The sequence below is a fragment of the Haliotis asinina genome, chromosome 5 (genome assembly GCF_037392515.1).
Source record: "Haliotis asinina isolate JCU_RB_2024 chromosome 5, JCU_Hal_asi_v2, whole genome shotgun sequence".
NCBI classification, from domain to species: Eukaryota; Metazoa; Mollusca; class Gastropoda; order Lepetellida; family Haliotidae; genus Haliotis; species Haliotis asinina.
The window spans coordinates 4676041-4694869 of NC_090284.1; the positions used below are offsets into that span (position 1 = coordinate 4676041).

At 38.5% G+C, this 18829-nt stretch overlaps 1 protein-coding gene across 2 annotated transcripts; it reads right to left on the reverse strand.

The window, feature by feature from the left end:
* Positions 1–697: 697 nt before the first annotated feature.
* LOC137284567 (high-affinity choline transporter 1-like) lies at positions 698–17706 on the reverse strand. 2 transcript variants are annotated; one of them, XM_067816415.1, is made up of 9 exons: positions 17629–17706; positions 16980–17155; positions 16435–16542; positions 14845–15000; positions 14377–14525; positions 13473–13619; positions 2140–2269; positions 1715–1932; positions 698–1503 (listed from the first exon to the last, which is right to left on the reverse strand). In XM_067816415.1, the coding sequence occupies exons 2-9, from the start codon at positions 17140–17142 to the stop codon at positions 949–951; spliced, it is 1626 nt and encodes a 541-aa protein (XP_067672516.1). In that variant the 5' UTR covers positions 17143–17155; positions 17629–17706; the 3' UTR covers positions 698–948. The 2 variants fall into 2 exon arrangements, with proteins under 2 accessions (XP_067672516.1, XP_067672517.1); XM_067816416.1 differs by having other exon boundaries at positions 711–1503; positions 16980–17706.
* Between the last annotated feature and the right edge of the window lie 1123 nt (positions 17707–18829).

The following is an 18829-nucleotide window of genomic DNA, read 5'->3' on the forward strand; positions in this document are numbered from 1 at the left end:
ACACCCGAAAAGAGCATTTGACCACAAAATTGTAGACATTATCGAAACGATTGACGCAAGGCCGCATTCAGGAAACGCTTCAAGATTTCGTGTCGTGATGGTTTGGGCAGAGATTTGGGACAACTTGTAGGCGGTAAGTGTCAGCATCTGTTGCAGTTCCAACGGCCAGGTCGTCAGTGATGACGTCGGTGGAGTTACTAGACAGTAATGTCAGTATTTCAGTCACCCTCCATTATGAACCGCATGTATCCAGCAATACACTATTAATCACGTCCGTTACAGAAACACTGCAATGTCACACCTATTCGATTTCCTATTTGTTACTGTCAGCATCTGCAACAAACTGCTTTGAACCCTTGAATAAAGATGCTACCATATCCTTCAGCGCAGTTGACCATCTTGTCAAAACCATTCCTAAGCATCATCGAATTTTGACCGTTCGTGAATTATTTATTACCTTCGCATAAGATAAAACACTCGGCAACAGAGGGTTCAAGAACGCATCTCGCAAATGAACAGCGGGATGCTATTGATGTATTGAACTGCTTATGCTTCATTGTGAAAAGAATGACACACTTGATCCTTGGAAATGAGTGAAGGAGATGGTAAGTATTTTATCCAAACATGAGGTAGTGATTACAGAGGGTAAATTAATGCACACCTGTGCAATCAGAATGGGGAGATGTCCACGAATGAGTTTTAAAAATAAGTACACGAATTCAGTTTTATTGATACCAAAACATACAAAACGGAACAGTGACTGGTATTTTTTCTAAGACGGCGCTATTGGAATTACATTATCACCACTGACACGACAATACTTTCATTCAGTGTAACAACGTCAGTTGTTAACATTCGCCTGGGCTATTGGAATATCATTTAACCTGACAATGAACCCCTCTTCGAGTGGGACTGGTCCTGTGTTAAACCAAACGACGATTTTGATAGTTACTGGAAATAATTATCCCGAAGTGGCATATTTTTATTTTGTGCGAAATCAGTGTATCCACCCTCTCTTTCCTTCATCATCACATTTTCTCCTCGCTCTTCAGCTCTCTTGGCATCCTCGTCCCTCTTCATCACCTTAAGCAAATCTAATCCGATTGGCAGCAACCTTCGTCGGAACGCAAGCCTAGTTAACGCTGACACAGATATGGTGGCCACAAAGTTGACTATCATCGCCAGGGTCTTGAAAGGGAACAACTGACCATCAAATTCGGAATAAAATGGGTAGTGGATAAGAGCCGGTATGTTGAGCAGAGGGTCCCCACCAGACAGTCTCATGAGGAAACTGAATAAGAAGCCAGCAAGAGAGCCGTAGGTGTTGGTGAACCCTATCCAGAGAACGCAGGTGAGTTGGGGGAACAGGATGACGTACATGAGGTCGGAGCACAAGTAAAACAGGCCATAGACCGAATTAACAAAGATGGCAATGATACACGACAATACACCTGTCACCAGAATACCAACTCTCAAGATCCATGTCACTTCTCGGTCGCTTGCCTGGAGAAAGGGAAACGGATGTGTTTAGATATAAGACACTACTGCTAAAATACACCACGAACACAGCATGTTATATTACTCTGTATGACTCGCATGACAGAACCAAAAACCGAACAATCTTGTCTACATTAAGGGGTACAATGTATTGATTTTGTTTGTGTCTGTCTGTCTCTCTGCGTGCCTGCGTGCATGCATGTTCTTTACACTTTACCTGTGGACGTATGACGTCTTTGTAGATATTCTTCGCAAAGATGGTTCCACTGGAGAGGACAGAGGAGTCGGCAGATGACATGACAGCAGCTGCCACCACGCCAAGTCCCAGCACTGCCACCGGAAGTGGACACAGGTAGTTGAGCACCATGGGAAGGATAAAACTGTGATATTCTGTTGGTATAGGGACTTCGCCTTCGTATGCTGTCTGATTCCAATCTGGAGAAAGCTCAAAGTAATAAGAGTCTATTTTACCTTAAATGCTGAATGAGAGAAAGAGAGAGAGAGAAAGATCCCAACTGGTCCTTATTCAGTCATAAACGTCCTTACTTTGATGATACCTGACCAAGTTCAGGGACGACTTTTAAGGGAAAGCCTTTTCAAATTTAGGCATTTAATCCAACATCATGTCATGCACATCCTGACCTGCTGCTGCCCCGACTACTCCGATAGCTGCCGAAGGTATGGATACAAGTAAGCTGCAGATCGCAGCTAGAATCGCACTTGTGCGGGCAATACTGGGAGTCTTGCAAGCCAAAATTCTCTGGTAGAAAGCCTGCGTGAAAGATGTAAATCTGGTTTACCAATGTGACTACTACAAAGTATCATTAAAATAGAATATTGTAGAACATAAATGATACTCGCTGAAAGACCATTTAGTATAGAATCATATATACAAAGAACTTAAAAGGGAGCGAAGTACGTATATAGTCTCTATAATATCCCCAAAGGTATCTTTACACCCCTTATTTTATATAGCGTCAACATGTTACCATAGCAAGGGAACTTTAATGTACATGTAGCTACACAAGTTGAATGATCTAGAGGTCTTATATCGAACTGAATTCAATGCCAGATATGTGGTATAATGTTCAAGACTGAAATATACAAGTGCCTAAACAAATATAGGAAATACACGTCTACAACAAATCTACAGAAATATATCATTGCATGATCATTGTCAAGGAATACTGAAAACACAGAAAGATGGAATATGAACAAAAGATGGCTGAAAATATCCCTGTAAAACATTCTGGAATACGGTGAAATTGTCCTTGTCAAGTGCAAAAACGTGCATTTGATATTGATCCATATGAATTCCATGAATAATTCAAATACTTTTAGGTACTGATAAATGCGATAAAATGAATGACATCGATTAGCAAGTCAGTGACCTCCTTCTAAATCATAAATGTGATGATTGCTCTGAAAATATATCGAATGTGGACCTATTTTGCGAAATAACATATCACGAAATCACAAAAGCTATTGAACAAATCAAGACCAGTAAAGCCACTGGAGAAGATGGGGTTCCTGCAGACATTCTTACAGCGGACATTGTCAATAACATACTTCCCTATATAAACCTAATATTTAATAACACTTAACTATCATACCATTATGTAAGTAAGGTGTAGATTATCCCAATAACTAACGTGGAATATCTTTACTAAGTGTTATTGGATAAGTATTCACTGTTATTATATATTATAGTATATTATCATATATATTATATATTACTATATATTATTATATATTATTCAACGACGATTAAGATACTGGTTTGAACTAAACAAACTTCTTGCAGAATCCCAATCTGGCTTCCGTGAAAAGTATTCGCCTGATGACACACCCTGTAACAAATACTTATCCAGATCGAAGAGTCATCTCTACCGCACCTTTATTGAGGAAACCTTCGATTTTGTTTAAAGACAAAAACTTTTCTACCTGCTATTGCCAGCGGGTGTTATGAGAAAGAATACAATATCCTCAATAGTATGTGAGGACTCTGTGAAATCATGTGTAAACATTAATAATAAAATGCACCATTATTTATAACATCTATGAACTTGTGAGTGAAATCTATTGTGCGTGTAACCATGGTATTGAGGGTCTGATTCATTTGTTTGGAAACAATGATGTGACATGTTCATATATTATCATAGGTTTACAATAACTTGATTGTGTATCGTCAACCTTTAGCAGGAAATGGGAACTTGAAGTAAATTTGCTATAATAAGCAATAAGCATACTTGTGTTTATAAATGGTGGCATAATCTCGAAACATTAATCCTGGTCTTTAGGAGATGAACCTGTAAAATGTACGACACATTATAAATATCTTGGAGTTCTGTTCTCGTCATCACTGAAAATGGACAAATAACTGTAAGAGTCAACCGCTCAAGCTGGTAAAGCCGGCATTCCCATCTACAGTCTTTTCAAAAAATACTCATCAATATCATTTGAGTCTGCCTGTCAAATATTTGACAGCAAACGTTTTCAGGACGTCGGAAATATAGATTTTTTTATTCATCAACCGAAGCAACGGGAAACTGGTGTGTGTGCTCAAACATGGCATGATGAAATTTCAAACTGAAAATATCTTGCTCGTTTCAAGACTTTGGCTCCATACACCACACAGATAGAATTCTATGTAAACCATCTAGAAGATAATGCAAATTTAGAATATCTCTGCACAATTCTAAAGTAAGTATTGCAAGGAAGGGGAAAATATTGAAAATGTTAATATCATTTCGACATACCGTAATAGTTACAGCATCGAAGATGAATTTCATGTCTTATTCACTTTTCCAAAGTACTACCGCCACTACCGAATAAAGATTTCGAAGAAAGTCTCAGGGCTCCTTTTCATCATATGTTTTATTTTTTATCATTATTATTATGAAATGTGTTTTTTTTCAGTATTGTATATTGATTTCGGAGACTAGGTGTTAGTTTAAGGCCGACACTGTGAACAACACTGTGTCATTACGTTGATGCACGACAGCAAAATCTGAATGAAAAAATCACCTCAAAATGATCGGCCACAAATTTAGGTACAACAATAGTTAAGCTAAGGGAAATGGGTAAATTATAATAAAACGTAGATTGTAATATTGCAGCAAATTGTAATACAAATTGGCGTAAATTGTAATAAGCAAATTGTAATAAAAATTCACGTAATAATTTTAGTAAATTTTAGTAAAATATGATAGATATTTACTTAAATTGTAATAACTGTTTTAATCATTCGTGAATGCGCGTGTGTTTGTTTTTCGTTGCTTTTCTCACATCATATAAGCTTGTTAGAGCGATATCTCAGGAAAGATATGATGGATTTTGTTCAAATTTGGTACAAAGGTGTCATGTCGAGATTCACTGACACTAGTGGAATGTATTGACCTAGAGTGAGTGAGTGAGTTACTATTTAACGTCACATCGGCAATATCTCAACCATATCGTGTCGAAAACAATTCATATAATAAAATATAAACATTTTGAAAAGTCGACGATGGACAGGAAACATACTAGAGTATCACAGACACGAACATAGAACTAACATGAGAAACTAAAACATTGACATTAAAGAAGACAATACGACATAATTTAAAGGCTAGAGATAGCCAACAGCTGAAAGCTGATCAACATACTAGGCTCCATTATTTTTTCTACCTGCATGAACCCTTGCTGGATTTACACCATCCATTCATCCATTGGCGTTTATACTGCATTTAGCCATACATTACAATGGCAAAAATTCTGCCACTGAAATTCTGGTAGACTTAAAGTTACTGCAAATATTTTGGGACTTTCTTAGGAGGACAATAACTTTACGCTATGTCAACCACCTTCGAAGGTACAGCCGCTCACAAGTTGAGTTTCTACTTTCAGTCACCAACACTAAAAGCGCACTTGTCATATCAGACTTCGCCTGTCGGTTCTGTTTCTTTCGTTAATTAAATGACAATTAACAGTACTGAAAAGTGACTCTTGCTTCGGGATAAAAAGTCAACACAGTCAATCGGGACATGCTAGACCGTGGTTCTCTTGTCACAAAGGATACATGATACAAAACGGAGGGTCCTCACCTATGCCTGAATATATCTAGTATGACTGATACGACATCGTCGGATGATGGCCTCTCCAAATGTTGACTGACAACCCAAGTACAGTATGGTTCAAAATTATTGAGAATAGCTAAAGCATTTCATATTATTAAACGAGAACAAATCAGATAAAATTGAATGTATTGTGAAAGTGAACTGACCTTTTCATGTTGTGTAGGTAACAATTTAATATTTTATCAAGTCTCCTTGAGCTTCACGGCACAGTCTAAGACGGGTAGGCATACTTCCTATCAGAGAGGTTAGTGTCTCGTGAGTTATGCTGTCCCAGTATCGGACCACTTCTCTCTTCATGTCTTCAATTTTTGTCAACCCCTTTTGATTCACACATTCCTTCATCATCCCCCAAATGTTCTCAATGGGATTTAAGTCAGGACTATATGCAGGAAATGGTAATGCAGTCACATTTTTCTCCTGAAACCACTGCTCATTATCTTGCTGCAAAATCCAGTCATTTCCATAAAACACATGTGCACTTGGAAGGAGAAAATTATCTAATATGTTAGTGTAGCGTTGACTTGTCAGATTTCCCTCAAACACACACAGCGGGGTCGTTCCTAATAAGGATATCCCTCCCCATACATGAAACTTTGGGCTGTATTTAGGTCGTCGATACAACGGTGCTGACGCAGACTTTGTCCATATTTTCACATTATTGGGATATACCCATATTGAGCTTTCATCAGTAAAAATCACATTTTCCCAGTCAAAGTTTTCATGTGCCAAACACGACTCAACACGCCTGTCTTTATGTTCTTGTTTCATGAGAGGAGAAGGAATCCCAGTCTTTTTCTCCCATCCAAGATCAATCAAATTTCTTCTAACTGTACATTTTGATACAACTGTTGATCCCCTTTCTATCATTTCATACCTGATGTTGGAGATGCTTGCCCTTTGCTTTTTAGACGCTAAAATTCCCAGCCGAACGCGATCTAAGAAGTCCAACTTTCTGGGTCTCCCTGCTCCTTTCTGGTGCCCCAAATCCTTTCCCTCTTTAAAATTCTTCCTAATCCTATACACAGTAGAAAGAGGAGTTCCTGTTCTCTCTGCCAATGTATTTACATCATCAATTCCTTGATTACACAACTCAAAAATCAACCTTCTTTTATCTTCAACAGACATTGTTGACAGTGCTGGGGAAAATGACGTCTGCTACAAATTCAGGGGAGGTAACTCTAATTGTACTATACTCAGTAGGCCAAGAAGAGTTACCTCCCTTATACCATTACTTAGTTTTAAGTATCAGTGAATCAGTTGAGGTGTTAGGATAGCTCAAAGTAAGAAGAAAAATTCTCAATAATTATGAACCAGACTATAGGTTTAACAGACAGTTGGATTTTATTTCATGTAGTTTATTGATACCAACTTGGGTGTCCCACGTGACCTTGAAATAACTGACAAGGTCACAGCAAAAATCTGAGGGATTTTTGCCAACGTAAAAGTTGTAAACCCCATAACTCTAGAAAGAATTGACAATTATTGCTTATAAGTAGTACCCAGGTGCGCTGGGATGATGTGCGGACACCAACTGAACTGGGCGACCTTCAGACTCATAAAAATACTCGTAGTATCAAGGAAGCCCTACTATATGACGAAAAAAATGATATTCGAAATAAAATCTGCAACTGTTCTCTGCAGCTGTGTCATGTTTTTTGGACAAAAAATTGTTGAGATTCGATTTGCCAACATATACAGAGGAAGGACTCTATCGGGTATATCCAGCACACATAAAACCTGTAGAGTTAGGGGTACGGAGGAGGGGTGTGGTCTCCGAAGGCCGTTCATAATGTAGTCAGCCTCACCCAGAATATGATTACAAATGCGACTGTTTATACGTTGTCTTTTTCTTCATATTATCTGTCGTCAACCTACAGCAAATTTGTTTTGCTATGTTCAGGCCTCACGATCCCCATTTTTAACTTGGTACTGATCTGCAATACATCCATCAAAAACATCAGAAATGTGCAAGTGAGCGAATGAGTTTACGTCATATCGGCAATATTTCAGCCATAATGTAACGACAAAAATGGTATGTACTCAGAATAGGTATATAGACTTTTATATGGTTATACTTTTCAACAACAGCGTTTAAGCGAAGGAGAGCAAAACGAATAGATTATCACACATTAAAAAAAACTATTCTGAGTTGAGTGTAAACAGCTAAATCATTTCAAAATAGCACAATGTAAGATCGGGCAATACATCACCAGCAACTGAAGGTATATCATGCTAGGGACCATGGGGACTTTAACCGATTAAATTAAAACTACAAACATTCTACGATTAAAATTGTGGCAATGATCAACAAACAGAGAACGATGTTGTCTTATGTACCCTCTTCGGAGGGTAATATTTTTCGCTACTTGAACCCCATTCAAGGGTACAGCCACTAACAATCGACCAAATTTAAAAAGAACGCATTAATCATTAATCAGTGAGAGAGAATGATTGTTGCATCAAGTGACTCGCGATTGCGCTTTTTGTTATTTTCTCTGATCACTTAACCACACCTGTTGTTATATCAGCGTCATGTTTACCAAATGTTCATCAAAAGAAAACATATATCTGTTAGTTGTGACCCTGTAGTAATATTTTAATTACATTATGTTTATCAAAAGTTTATAATTTTCCAAAGTTCATGTTAAAGTTAGTACTTTCCACCATGTCCAAGTATCTGTTTATGTACAGTAAATTACAGTTTGCACCATTTTCAATCAGTTTATACTGTTAATCTCCATCTGGACACTTGTCACCCTCGTCCTCATACATTTCATGTTAGTTGTCAGTAACCTGAACATTCTGTGGCTAGTGCAGCAACACACGTTCCAAAGTGTCACGTTGGCACTTTGATTCCTCAGTCGCAATGGGGATATCTATCATATACATCATCAAAGTTGATACAGATTTCATCAGGATGAGCTGGTCACTAGTATGTGTCTGGGTTGTTCTTTGTAGTTCCCCTATCTCAGTTGCGGCATATAATCTACACTATATAGATTTGTTTTATATTTTGTGTGCGTTTAAGCTTGATAAACGTTATTTTATGAGATACTTGTGAATTGCATCAAATACGTGACGAAAATCAGCCAATATGCTATGTTATCATGAAAGCTTGATAATGCGTATTTTAAACATATGTTAGTCTTTACATGTTCTCTGGTACAAATGTTGTATTGTACATGAGGCAATTGAAAATAAATACGATTACTCTTAATCAAACATTTCTACCCTCATTCATAGGTTCCTCAAATACGTGATGACATCATCAAATATGTTATGCTGACAACTCTGCTCACCTAGTCAGAATGGACAACGATAAATTACTTAACTTTTCATGATCCGTAAAAATAATATCTCGGTGTGTAATTTAAGATCTATACATGGGATTTAAGCTCAGATGTAATTTATTGCAAGAAAACAGTTACCAAAGTTTAATGGAATTTTGCCAACATCAAAGCAAGTGTGAAATCTCGAAGCAGAGCGTCCCCGAAAGGTATGGCAACTTGTTGCATTCAGATTATATGGGAGAAAGTTCCTCACCAATGTTTTGCTGATTGTGATTTGGTTAGTGGTTTGGTTAGTGGTTTGGTTAGTGGTTTGGTTAGTGGTTTGGTTAGTGTAACGTAACTGACGAAACGTAACTCATGATGATGTCAGTACTTTTACACAAGTGTGAAGATTATATTCACGTGAAGTGAAATTTTGCAACAGGTCTTTTATTATGGACATATTTCGAGTGTGCTATAACAATTCACGGGGAAAATGAACTTCTCGATATTTATCTCCCTCTTGTTTCAAGTGGATCGTTCTGTGGGGCGCTCCCAAGTATGCAAATTGGGGTCATTTGTCAGGTCGTGGATCATCTAATATGTGTTTACCAGTGATGGTTTCGAGTTACATGACCTAGCTCACATGATCAACAACAAAATGTTGAGAGACAGGCCAAGGCCATATAATACAAGATAGAGATTTTTTATGTATGTTACGATACGTGTCATGTTAACCTAGCCATGTTAATCCAGCCATGTTAACCTAGCCGTCTTCAGACGTCATAAATGTCGAAATACATAGACCGTGTAGACGATGTAAATAGACTATGCGGAACTATTGTGGCGACCCCTTGCGGTTCAGCCTCATGAGTAACAAGGAAAGCGACAGACGTATACGGTTATATAAGCATGCATACATTTTTATAACCTAGGATAATGTTTAACGTATGTGGCTTCTCTATTTGCTGTGCTCGCTGATTAACTAGGGGTATTTTAGCCACATCGTGACCAAGAAAGTTGTACATTTGTAAATGAACAAAAAATAGAGAATGCTTACCTATCTGCAAAGGGCAGTAAAAATCTAGCTTACCACAAATATAAATGTAAAACTTGTAGTTACATCTAAAATACTTTAACAATAAATGACAGTAGAAAACCAGGTTGTAGATTGCCAACAATACGAGAAGTGGGGACGTACAGTACATCTGCTTCCTGCATGCACCCTGGTTGGGTTAACATCATCCCTTCAAATGTTTTGGCGGACTTACGTACCCTCTGGGGAGGACAATATTTTTACAGTACTTTAACCACCTTGAGGATGCAGCCTTGAACAATTCCAGGTCATAATCTAAACTAGTAATTATAAAATATTTATCTGTTTACAAAAGGAATCAGAATGTATTCAACAAGTCTATTACTATTAAAAATGAATATTTAAATAAACCTTTACAGTAGAAAACATATCATTAACAGTTTTTACAATTAAATACGTATCCATAGGGAGGGAAACATCACTGCACTCAGGCAGGACGTTCTTGACCATAATTCATTCATCGCAAGGGATACAAAATGGAGGATCTTGACCTTTTAATAAGTACCCGTGTCTATATCGCGTATGGCCAACACTACATCGTCGCATAATTACCTCCTGAAATCCTGACCTACAATCCATGTAGGTGGAACCGGTATAGTTAGGTGGACCTGCAATTTATTTATACCTACATGGGTGTCCCATTTATTCTTTCTGGATATAAGATTTAAGCGTTATGATTTGAGTGTGGTGTCACAAATGTGTTCAGTGCTGCCTCAGCAACATCGGCCCTTGTATCACCAGAAATTCCAACATAACTGGGTAACCAAGCGGGTACTATGTTGTACTGGCTAGTAGCAAGATCATTATGTAATCCACTAATAAAATTGGATGTTGACAAGGCATTAGAAATACGGCATTTGCTTTAGCTGTAAAGATAGAGCTGTTGTCGGGCAATCCAGAAAACATTGTTCTGGGTCCAATGACAGTGGCACTATGTTTAAGGAAATACTGCAAAAGCTAATTTGATACAGCAATGTTTTAAAAATGGTTCATCTGCCTTGACATATGTACTGTCGATTGGAGAAGTACCAAAAGATCGAAGACAAAATTTCAGAGCGTGATAGTGGATAGAATCTAAAACTTTAAGGATGCTTTTCATGCTCCAACATAGATAATGGAGCCATAATTAAGTACTCGGTTGAGTCTGAGGAGGGGTTTTGTTCACCATTTTGTATTTGAGATAACTCATAGCAAATAAAGGGCCATCGGGCATTTGTTTTTAACAATTCAGTATGAGGTCGAACGGCCAAATGCTCATCAAACATTAAACTAAGGATTTCATTTCTTTTAACACTTTAATAGGTGCGTTATCTAAATAGTCTGGGTGTTTGTGAGGATTACACTTGCGACAAACATGGATACAATTCGTTTTGGATTTTGGAAATTTAAATCAGTTTTCCAAACATCAGTTATTATTCTTGTCTAAACAAAGCTGCAGTTATTCTTGTTATTCTTGCAGTTATTCTTGTTATTCTTGCAGTTATCTTCCAATAAAACGCATAACTCAAAATGAGCACACGTTTTCTAATGAACTGGTGTATTTGGGAATCCCGCGAATACACCTTGATCTATAAACCCGTGAAGGTCCCAGGGTAGAATAGGCCTTCAGCAACCCATGCTTGCCATAAAAGGCGACTTGCTTGTCGTACGAGGCGACTAAAGGGATCGGGTGGTCAGACTCGCTGACTTGGTTGACACATGTCATCGGTTCGCAATTGCGCAGATCGATGTTCATGTTGTTGATCACTGGATTGTCTGGTCCAGACTCGATTATTTACAGGCCGCCGCCATATAGCTGTAATATTGCTGAGTGCGGCGTAAAACTAAACTCAATCACCCACACCTTGATATAATACTGGATCAAAATGTATTAACTCTTTCTTCTGTTATCACGCTAACAATAGCTTATTGGCAAAACCCTCAGATTTCTGCTGTCACCATGCAAATTATGTCAGTCACTAAATTGAACTGGTGGCGGTGAAACGCGTCATGACACCTTAGTACCACACTTGGACAAAATTCATCATTTGAACACACAACCAACTTTTTCATTGACCTTGAAAATTATCTCGAAGTCACTATATTCAACTGGTGTCGGTAAATTTCGCCACGACACCTTGGTACCAAATTTGAACAAAATATTATCATTCCTGGATCTTGTCACATGCTGGCTATTGCATTCTTTATTCTTTGTAGCTTTTGTGTCTGAGACTTTAACATGGTGATCTACCACTAGTTGCTGGTGATCTATAGCCCATTTTTATGTTTGTCTTGTTCTCTAATAGTGATATCGTTTCATGTATAACCTGCCAGTTCACTTTCTCTGTGATACAGTAGCATTTTTACTGTCCTTCGTCAACATTTTTTTTGTGTATAAACCGATTGATGATAATTGATTGTTCTCGTTAAACTATGGCTGAAATATTGCCGATGTGACGATATGTATTAACTCACTAATTCACTGCATCTGAGACTTGGTTAAACCAGCCAAGACACAGTTACACCAGTCAAGTCTGCTCATGACATGATAGATCAAGTGTTGTTGTTGCGTCAGTTGTCAGGAATTGACGGGTATTGTCAGTGTTGCGGTGTGAAATGATACATGTCTGACCTAGATAAGGTCGGTTGACGAGGCAACAGCTGTTTGTTCCTTGTCGGGGGTAAGGGACGGGGTACACCTGTGCAGCATCTGCGAATTTGACGATTATTGACACAGTGCTCATCAATTACTCTTCCGAGCTCTGTTATATAATGTGTGATCAAAACTGGCCCCAGGACCGACCCTTGTAGAACACCATACGTGATGCTGGTCAGAGAAATTACGGCAGATACGGCTGGAACCAAATGAGTTCCGTCAGTCGAGAAGGGTTAATATACCAACTTTGCATTCATCAACACCTCGCCTGAAATCATGGAGGACCTTGACTAGTTCCGTCTCAGTATTTTAATGTCCACGACTAATTATCGTCCTAACAAGCTTATATGGTGCTTACAAGACATTTGATCAAGCTCATGATCAAGATGAGCACATTATCTCGCGTTTTCAGAAACCAGTTGAATGCGATGAGGGTCACACTTATCAACAATAAATTGTATGTACATTTTCACACCCCATGGATATTGCCGAGGTGACGTTCAATATTAACTCACTCACACCCCATGGACATATAACTTATAAATTCTGACATTCTTTTTGTGTAAGTTCAGTAGCGAGTGATCCTCCCGAGAGGGATTGCCATACATTCTTACAGGGCGATAGCCAGACCTTAACCTATACTGAAAAATAATATAAACAACAGAAAACAATTATTATTTTGTAAACAGGTAGGGCAGGATATGCTTTCCCTAGTGACATCGCTGCTCTGTTGAAATAGTATGTTCGTAGGACCTATACTTGCTATTTGTTGGATTACAATGGGCGTAGGCCTTATTATTTCGATCTGAATGTAGTTTGGGTGACAATTACTGACGTACAGAGAATGAAACACGTACCTGCCACGACAAGCCTCCAAAGACCACTTGACATGACAAATCAATGTATATTCCGATCATATTTGTGGGCAGCTCACCCAGCCACGTGTCCTTGACTCTGGACATGTCGACAGAGGGGTGGAAGAAGGCAAACGGACATGACACAACCTCAAAATGAAAGAATCCTCGATTACAGCATGTAAACATGGCTTTGAGTGTTATCAAAACATGATAATTCGTATGAAAGGACAATAATAGTAGGGCGATTAGACGTACACATTGACAAGACATTGTTACGTTGGAATCCTCTCCAAAATATATACATGTAATATTTGAAACATTACTCTATTGGAACCATGAGAATACATTCAATAATAAATCGACCCAATAAACGGGAACTATCTTTACGTATGTCAAATATAAATTCATAAGGGGTTCAATGTTATTCCATCGTGTACCTGAGGAAGTTCGTACTTTGCTAGGCTAATGTTGGTTTTATAGTGCTAACTGGAAACCAAACCACGGTGTAATCTGTTTACCCTACCCAGAACCTGTATCGATATTCCTTTGCCACCTGACCTTGTTGACATGACTCTATGTCGTGCGCAGGTTTACGAGTTAGTTATCGCAACCAGGGGATGAAACACAGCCTTTCCCTTGGAAGCTTATCTTTTTCCTTACACCGCACAGGCGGTTCAACCCCGTCAAGAGTTTCACCTAGTTGAATGGATACTTTCACACTGTTAATGATAAGTTTCGTATAACAGTATGAAGAGTTTTATGTCTAATTACTTATCTATAGTCTAATTATAGTCTAACAGATACATACATATCATGCATCAATGCACATCCAGTTAGTGTTCCTAAGCTTGACATCAATAATATACTACACATTTACCTGCAAGATGCATTGTAATACCCTTACCAGTCCCAAGCAAAGACAGATGAGCTGGATGACATCAGTGTAGGCCACAGAGTACAGCCCACCTATGAAGGTGTACAGCACAGCGACACAGCTAGACACGATGACAGACAAGACTGGGTTCAGATCCAGAATAATTGACATGGTTGACCCTGAAGCATGGCACAGTCCGGAAGTCAAAACAAACAGAGTCGAAGTCAAAAGAAAATATACGCATAGTATTGAACTTACGAAAACTTACGAACGGTACTAGACTGAAAATAGTCGCTTTTTGTGGGAAAGGAGACGACATAATGCATGTGAAATCCCATTTGATACCCTGTCACAGACAGTCGTTCTTTTCTATTTTTGTTCACCAGTCAGTTATCTCAGTGATGAAGAAATACCATTTGCTGATTATCTTCGTTTGTCTTGAGTGTTTGTTTTCCTCCAATACTGAAAATAAATGTAGAAATGCTATCACAGTCTTACCCAGAGCTGACAAGATGGCGGCCGACCAGAAGATATCACCCATCAGCTGCGGAAAGAAGAGCAGACTTCCGGCAAGATCTCCCAGCTTTTGGTGAATGGGGTCGAGCATTGTGATATATCCACTGCTTCTCATCTTGGGTGCGTAAAACACACCAGCTGAAGATGTATATGTACAATATAAGCATGCAAGTGAAATGGAGGTCGCTGTAACCCCGCTCTCTTCATTTAACAGTAAGCTGTTGTCTGGGATGTAAATTTCTGTTTTCTAGTCAGAATTGTCGAATATAGGAGTGAATATGGATTTATGTCGCAACAATATTCTTGTAATGGCAGGGTCGGGGGACTAAGAAAGGGTTTCACACTGAGCAAGATACAAAATCGACCCTGAACCTTGGGAGCAACAAGCTACACCGAGACTCCTTCCTGTGAGTGGCGGGCCACCTGTGTCTACTGTTATATTTGGTTTGTATGTGTTTTACTGATGACTAAGAGCCATTTCACTTTGTGCACTGCTTGGGGTGTGTAAAATAAACTGAGGGACATTCATCAACATGACCTAATCCATTTTATGTCTCATTTTATGACCCATACATGCTCCTTAAGGAAAGTAAACACTGAATTCAGTTCCGGCCTCCAACTAGCACCTTCATTTGTGGATTTCCTCAGCCACACATCCAAATGGATTAATGAAATGGAGACGAAACGAAGAAATACTATTAATTACTTTAAAAACTTGCTTTTCGTGGTATCGTTGATATGTTTTCACTATGTTCGATTATCTGTGATACAGAATAATGCCATGCATGATAATTACTTGCATAAAGTGCCAGTTACTTTCACTTTCATTTCGTGCGTATGTCACTGTGTAAGTAGGAATGGCCTTCAAGGAAAACCCGTTATATGTGGTATAGGTAGAATCGGTGACGCGTAACACTGTGTGCTTCAGTTCTTATAAATGTGTTCATCTCATTATCGATTTGTTCAATATAACTATTCAAATTTAGATCCTGTTTAAAGAATTTTTATGCTCATATTATTTGAAACGGTGGTTTTGGAGCTATTTTGTAAAGTGACATTATGAAACTATACTGAACATACACCACCTGTCTTCAGTTAACTCGTCAAAGAGGAAAGTAGAAATTTTCAGTTCATACAATAAGGTTTCTCGCTCGCTCAGCCACCTATTTGTATGCATCTCAGAATTAAAATCTCAATAACTGTACAAATTGTTATGACATTGTCAGTTATAACCACTTGAGACCAAGATTCAGTTATCATTTCCTTGGCACGTTGTATCATTATCAACAATAGGTCATCTTACGCTTTATGTATTCATTGTCAGTCGTTCACTGTATGCAATGTATCAGGCATGCCGTTTCACATTGTCGGTTTTATTTCTTAAGAGCAATCAGCTTAAAACTTTGAACAATGCACAATTACGTTGCTTTACTTTCACATATTTTGGAAATGGGAACATTTGGCGGAAGAGTTTGACGTGGTGATCCAGCATACACTTGTGAATTTCTTCCTGAAGCTTACAGGCTGTGTAGAATGTAGATACGATGGGAAAAGTCATTAAATCCTCCTCACCAATAACATATGATACGCAATAGAGTATCGGAGCATTGGTCCAGATGAGGCCGCTGTATGCCATGGCTTCCGCTGTGCCGTTGATGTAGCCTCCCCCGATGTTGGTTGCTGAAGATGTATCTCTATATCATTATAGCTTTATGACTAATCCCATGAAAATGGTGACATTTGAGGTAAATATATTTTGGGTATTCATACAAAACAATGTGTAACGACAAACAGTTATAACATTATTCTGTGTTAATATACACACTGGAGGAGTTAAATGGCTTCACCAATGTTAATAACTGTTCTCTGATACCTATAACATTCATTCTGTCAATGAGCCCAGTGCTTGGGTTTCCATACAGTGCATACACATAGAAAATGGTATTAGTCAACTACAATTCTAATGACTGTTCGGGAGTGTGTTACTGTAAGTGACAGTAATGTGTTTAAATGTGAGTTTGAACTATAAAATAAATGCGTTTCGTAACAGTACATAATTTGTACCATCTTGTACCAATTTGTACCAATTTGTACATTTATGGGAAATATTGACGTACCTGACAGGGTAAAGAATGACAGCCATAGTCCCATGCTTCTGTTCGCCACAAATGTGTCTTCAGCACTGCTATTCCTTTGTTTACGAGCGGCGAAGATGCCGATGACGAGGATGAGGATGTAGAACACAATGACGCAGAGGAGTCCAGGAATGTTCACGGCCATTTCAGCGCACCTGCTTTCAATATGTTGAATTTATGTTTGACGATTGTTAAACGCCACACTCAGAAATATTACAGCGATATAATGACGGTCTGCAAAAAGTCGAGTCTGGACCGTGATGGATCTCCCCAGTTGGGATGCGACAATATGCATCAACCAGGTCATCGAGCTCGACCACCAGATGATTATGGTCGCCTCTCAGGAAATGGGTGTGTTGACGGTCAATTCTATCCCGAATCTTCATGAGTAGGTTGAAGACACATCACAGATCATGATCACAAACAAACGAACTGTAAAACTGTTGGATCACAGTATTCTTGATGTGCCAGTCCAATCTGAATACTGACGTGATTAACGGAAGCTGATAACAATTTATTTACCATGTTGATGCATTTTGGAGAAGCAAAAGTACAAATGTGAAAAAAACGGAGTGCATGCTTATCTGCAATACTGATGTAACCTGCCCTGTGTTCTGTAAGGTAAACTTACCAATGTTAACGAAAACCTGAAATTTCGTCTGCAAATGGGATACTAACGCCAGCCCGCGTGTCCGATAATGTTCAGAATGGTTTCACTAATGACAGCTATACGTGATGTCCAGGCTAAAAACTACGGAAGCTTAATGATGCCTTATTTGGTGTCAATTCTTTTTCGAAATTTCTTGTTATTTCAAGTTATTTGTTCGACATGTCGAGTTGCTTCTAGTAACTCCTATTTTCCCGATTTGCCTCGTCATTTCAAATGTATTTTTGAAATTAATAAAGAATAGTTTGAATCGCGCGCGAGAAAAATAATACCAAATGATAAGTCTAAGGGAGAAAAGATCGAAGTTTCTCAGTCTTTTAATATATATACAAAATAGACTATTTAAAATCCAAAATATAAAAATAGCCGATAAAATAGCTGATTCTCGCCTAAACAGGAAATTATGCCAGACTAATTGAAGTATAAACAAAATATTAGTAGAGCTACATTTGTGACACTGAAGTGGCACAACTTGGCGTTCGTAACAAGTGGTGCTGACATTTACAAAGGGTGGGTCGACAGCTTGGCAGGATGCTCTGACCTATTTCGTGTGTTCACGCTGTAAATGCGGTAATTTTAGCTTATTATATTTAGGTACATACTGGCGATCTATGTCCTGTTTACCCACTGGTCCCTAGTATGGTTGTTACTGGTGTCGGGATGGCTTACAACAGGCAACTGTGGCTCCACTTGTCATCCCTTGAAGTCGTGACTATGACACTACGACAGACAAGGAAACGACGGGTCTCTCGGAATAGATTTTGAGATGCCCCACGCCATGACTGGCTGTTCTTTTCTGCGATTTCATCCCACCGCGACAGATAACAACTTTTGCGTTTTCAGTGATGATCGCTTCTTAAACAACTTTTTGGAGTCCGGAAAATGTTCACATATGAGAAAGCTGTGGGGTATTAGCAAATGACAAACATGTGCACTATTTATATTTATGTGGTTTTGTACAATGATAAAATTTGCAATTCATCTATCCGTTTCTGACTCAAACAGACTGTGCACCCTGTTATCAAACTGTATCGTCTTCATAGTTAAGATTTAAGATTTAGATTTAATTACTTGTTTTAAAATGACGTCTGTGATATTCTAGTTGTTTTGCTGTCCTTTCTTGACAAATGTTTAAACTTTACTTTTAATTATTATAAAACTATGG

Coding starts and splice junctions, on each gene's coding strand:
- LOC137284567 (XM_067816415.1), bottom strand. CDS start 17,142: ATGGCCGTGAACATTCCTGGACTCCTCTGCGTCATTGTGTTCTACATC. Junction 15,001..16,434: donor TTGCGTATCATATGTTATTG/GTGAGGAGGATT, acceptor ATACATCTTCAG/CTGGTGTGTTTTACGCACCC. Junction 2,270..13,472: donor TTGGAGGCTTGTCGTGGCAG/GTACGTGTTTCA, acceptor TCTTTCACGCAG/GCTTTCTACCAGAGAATTTT.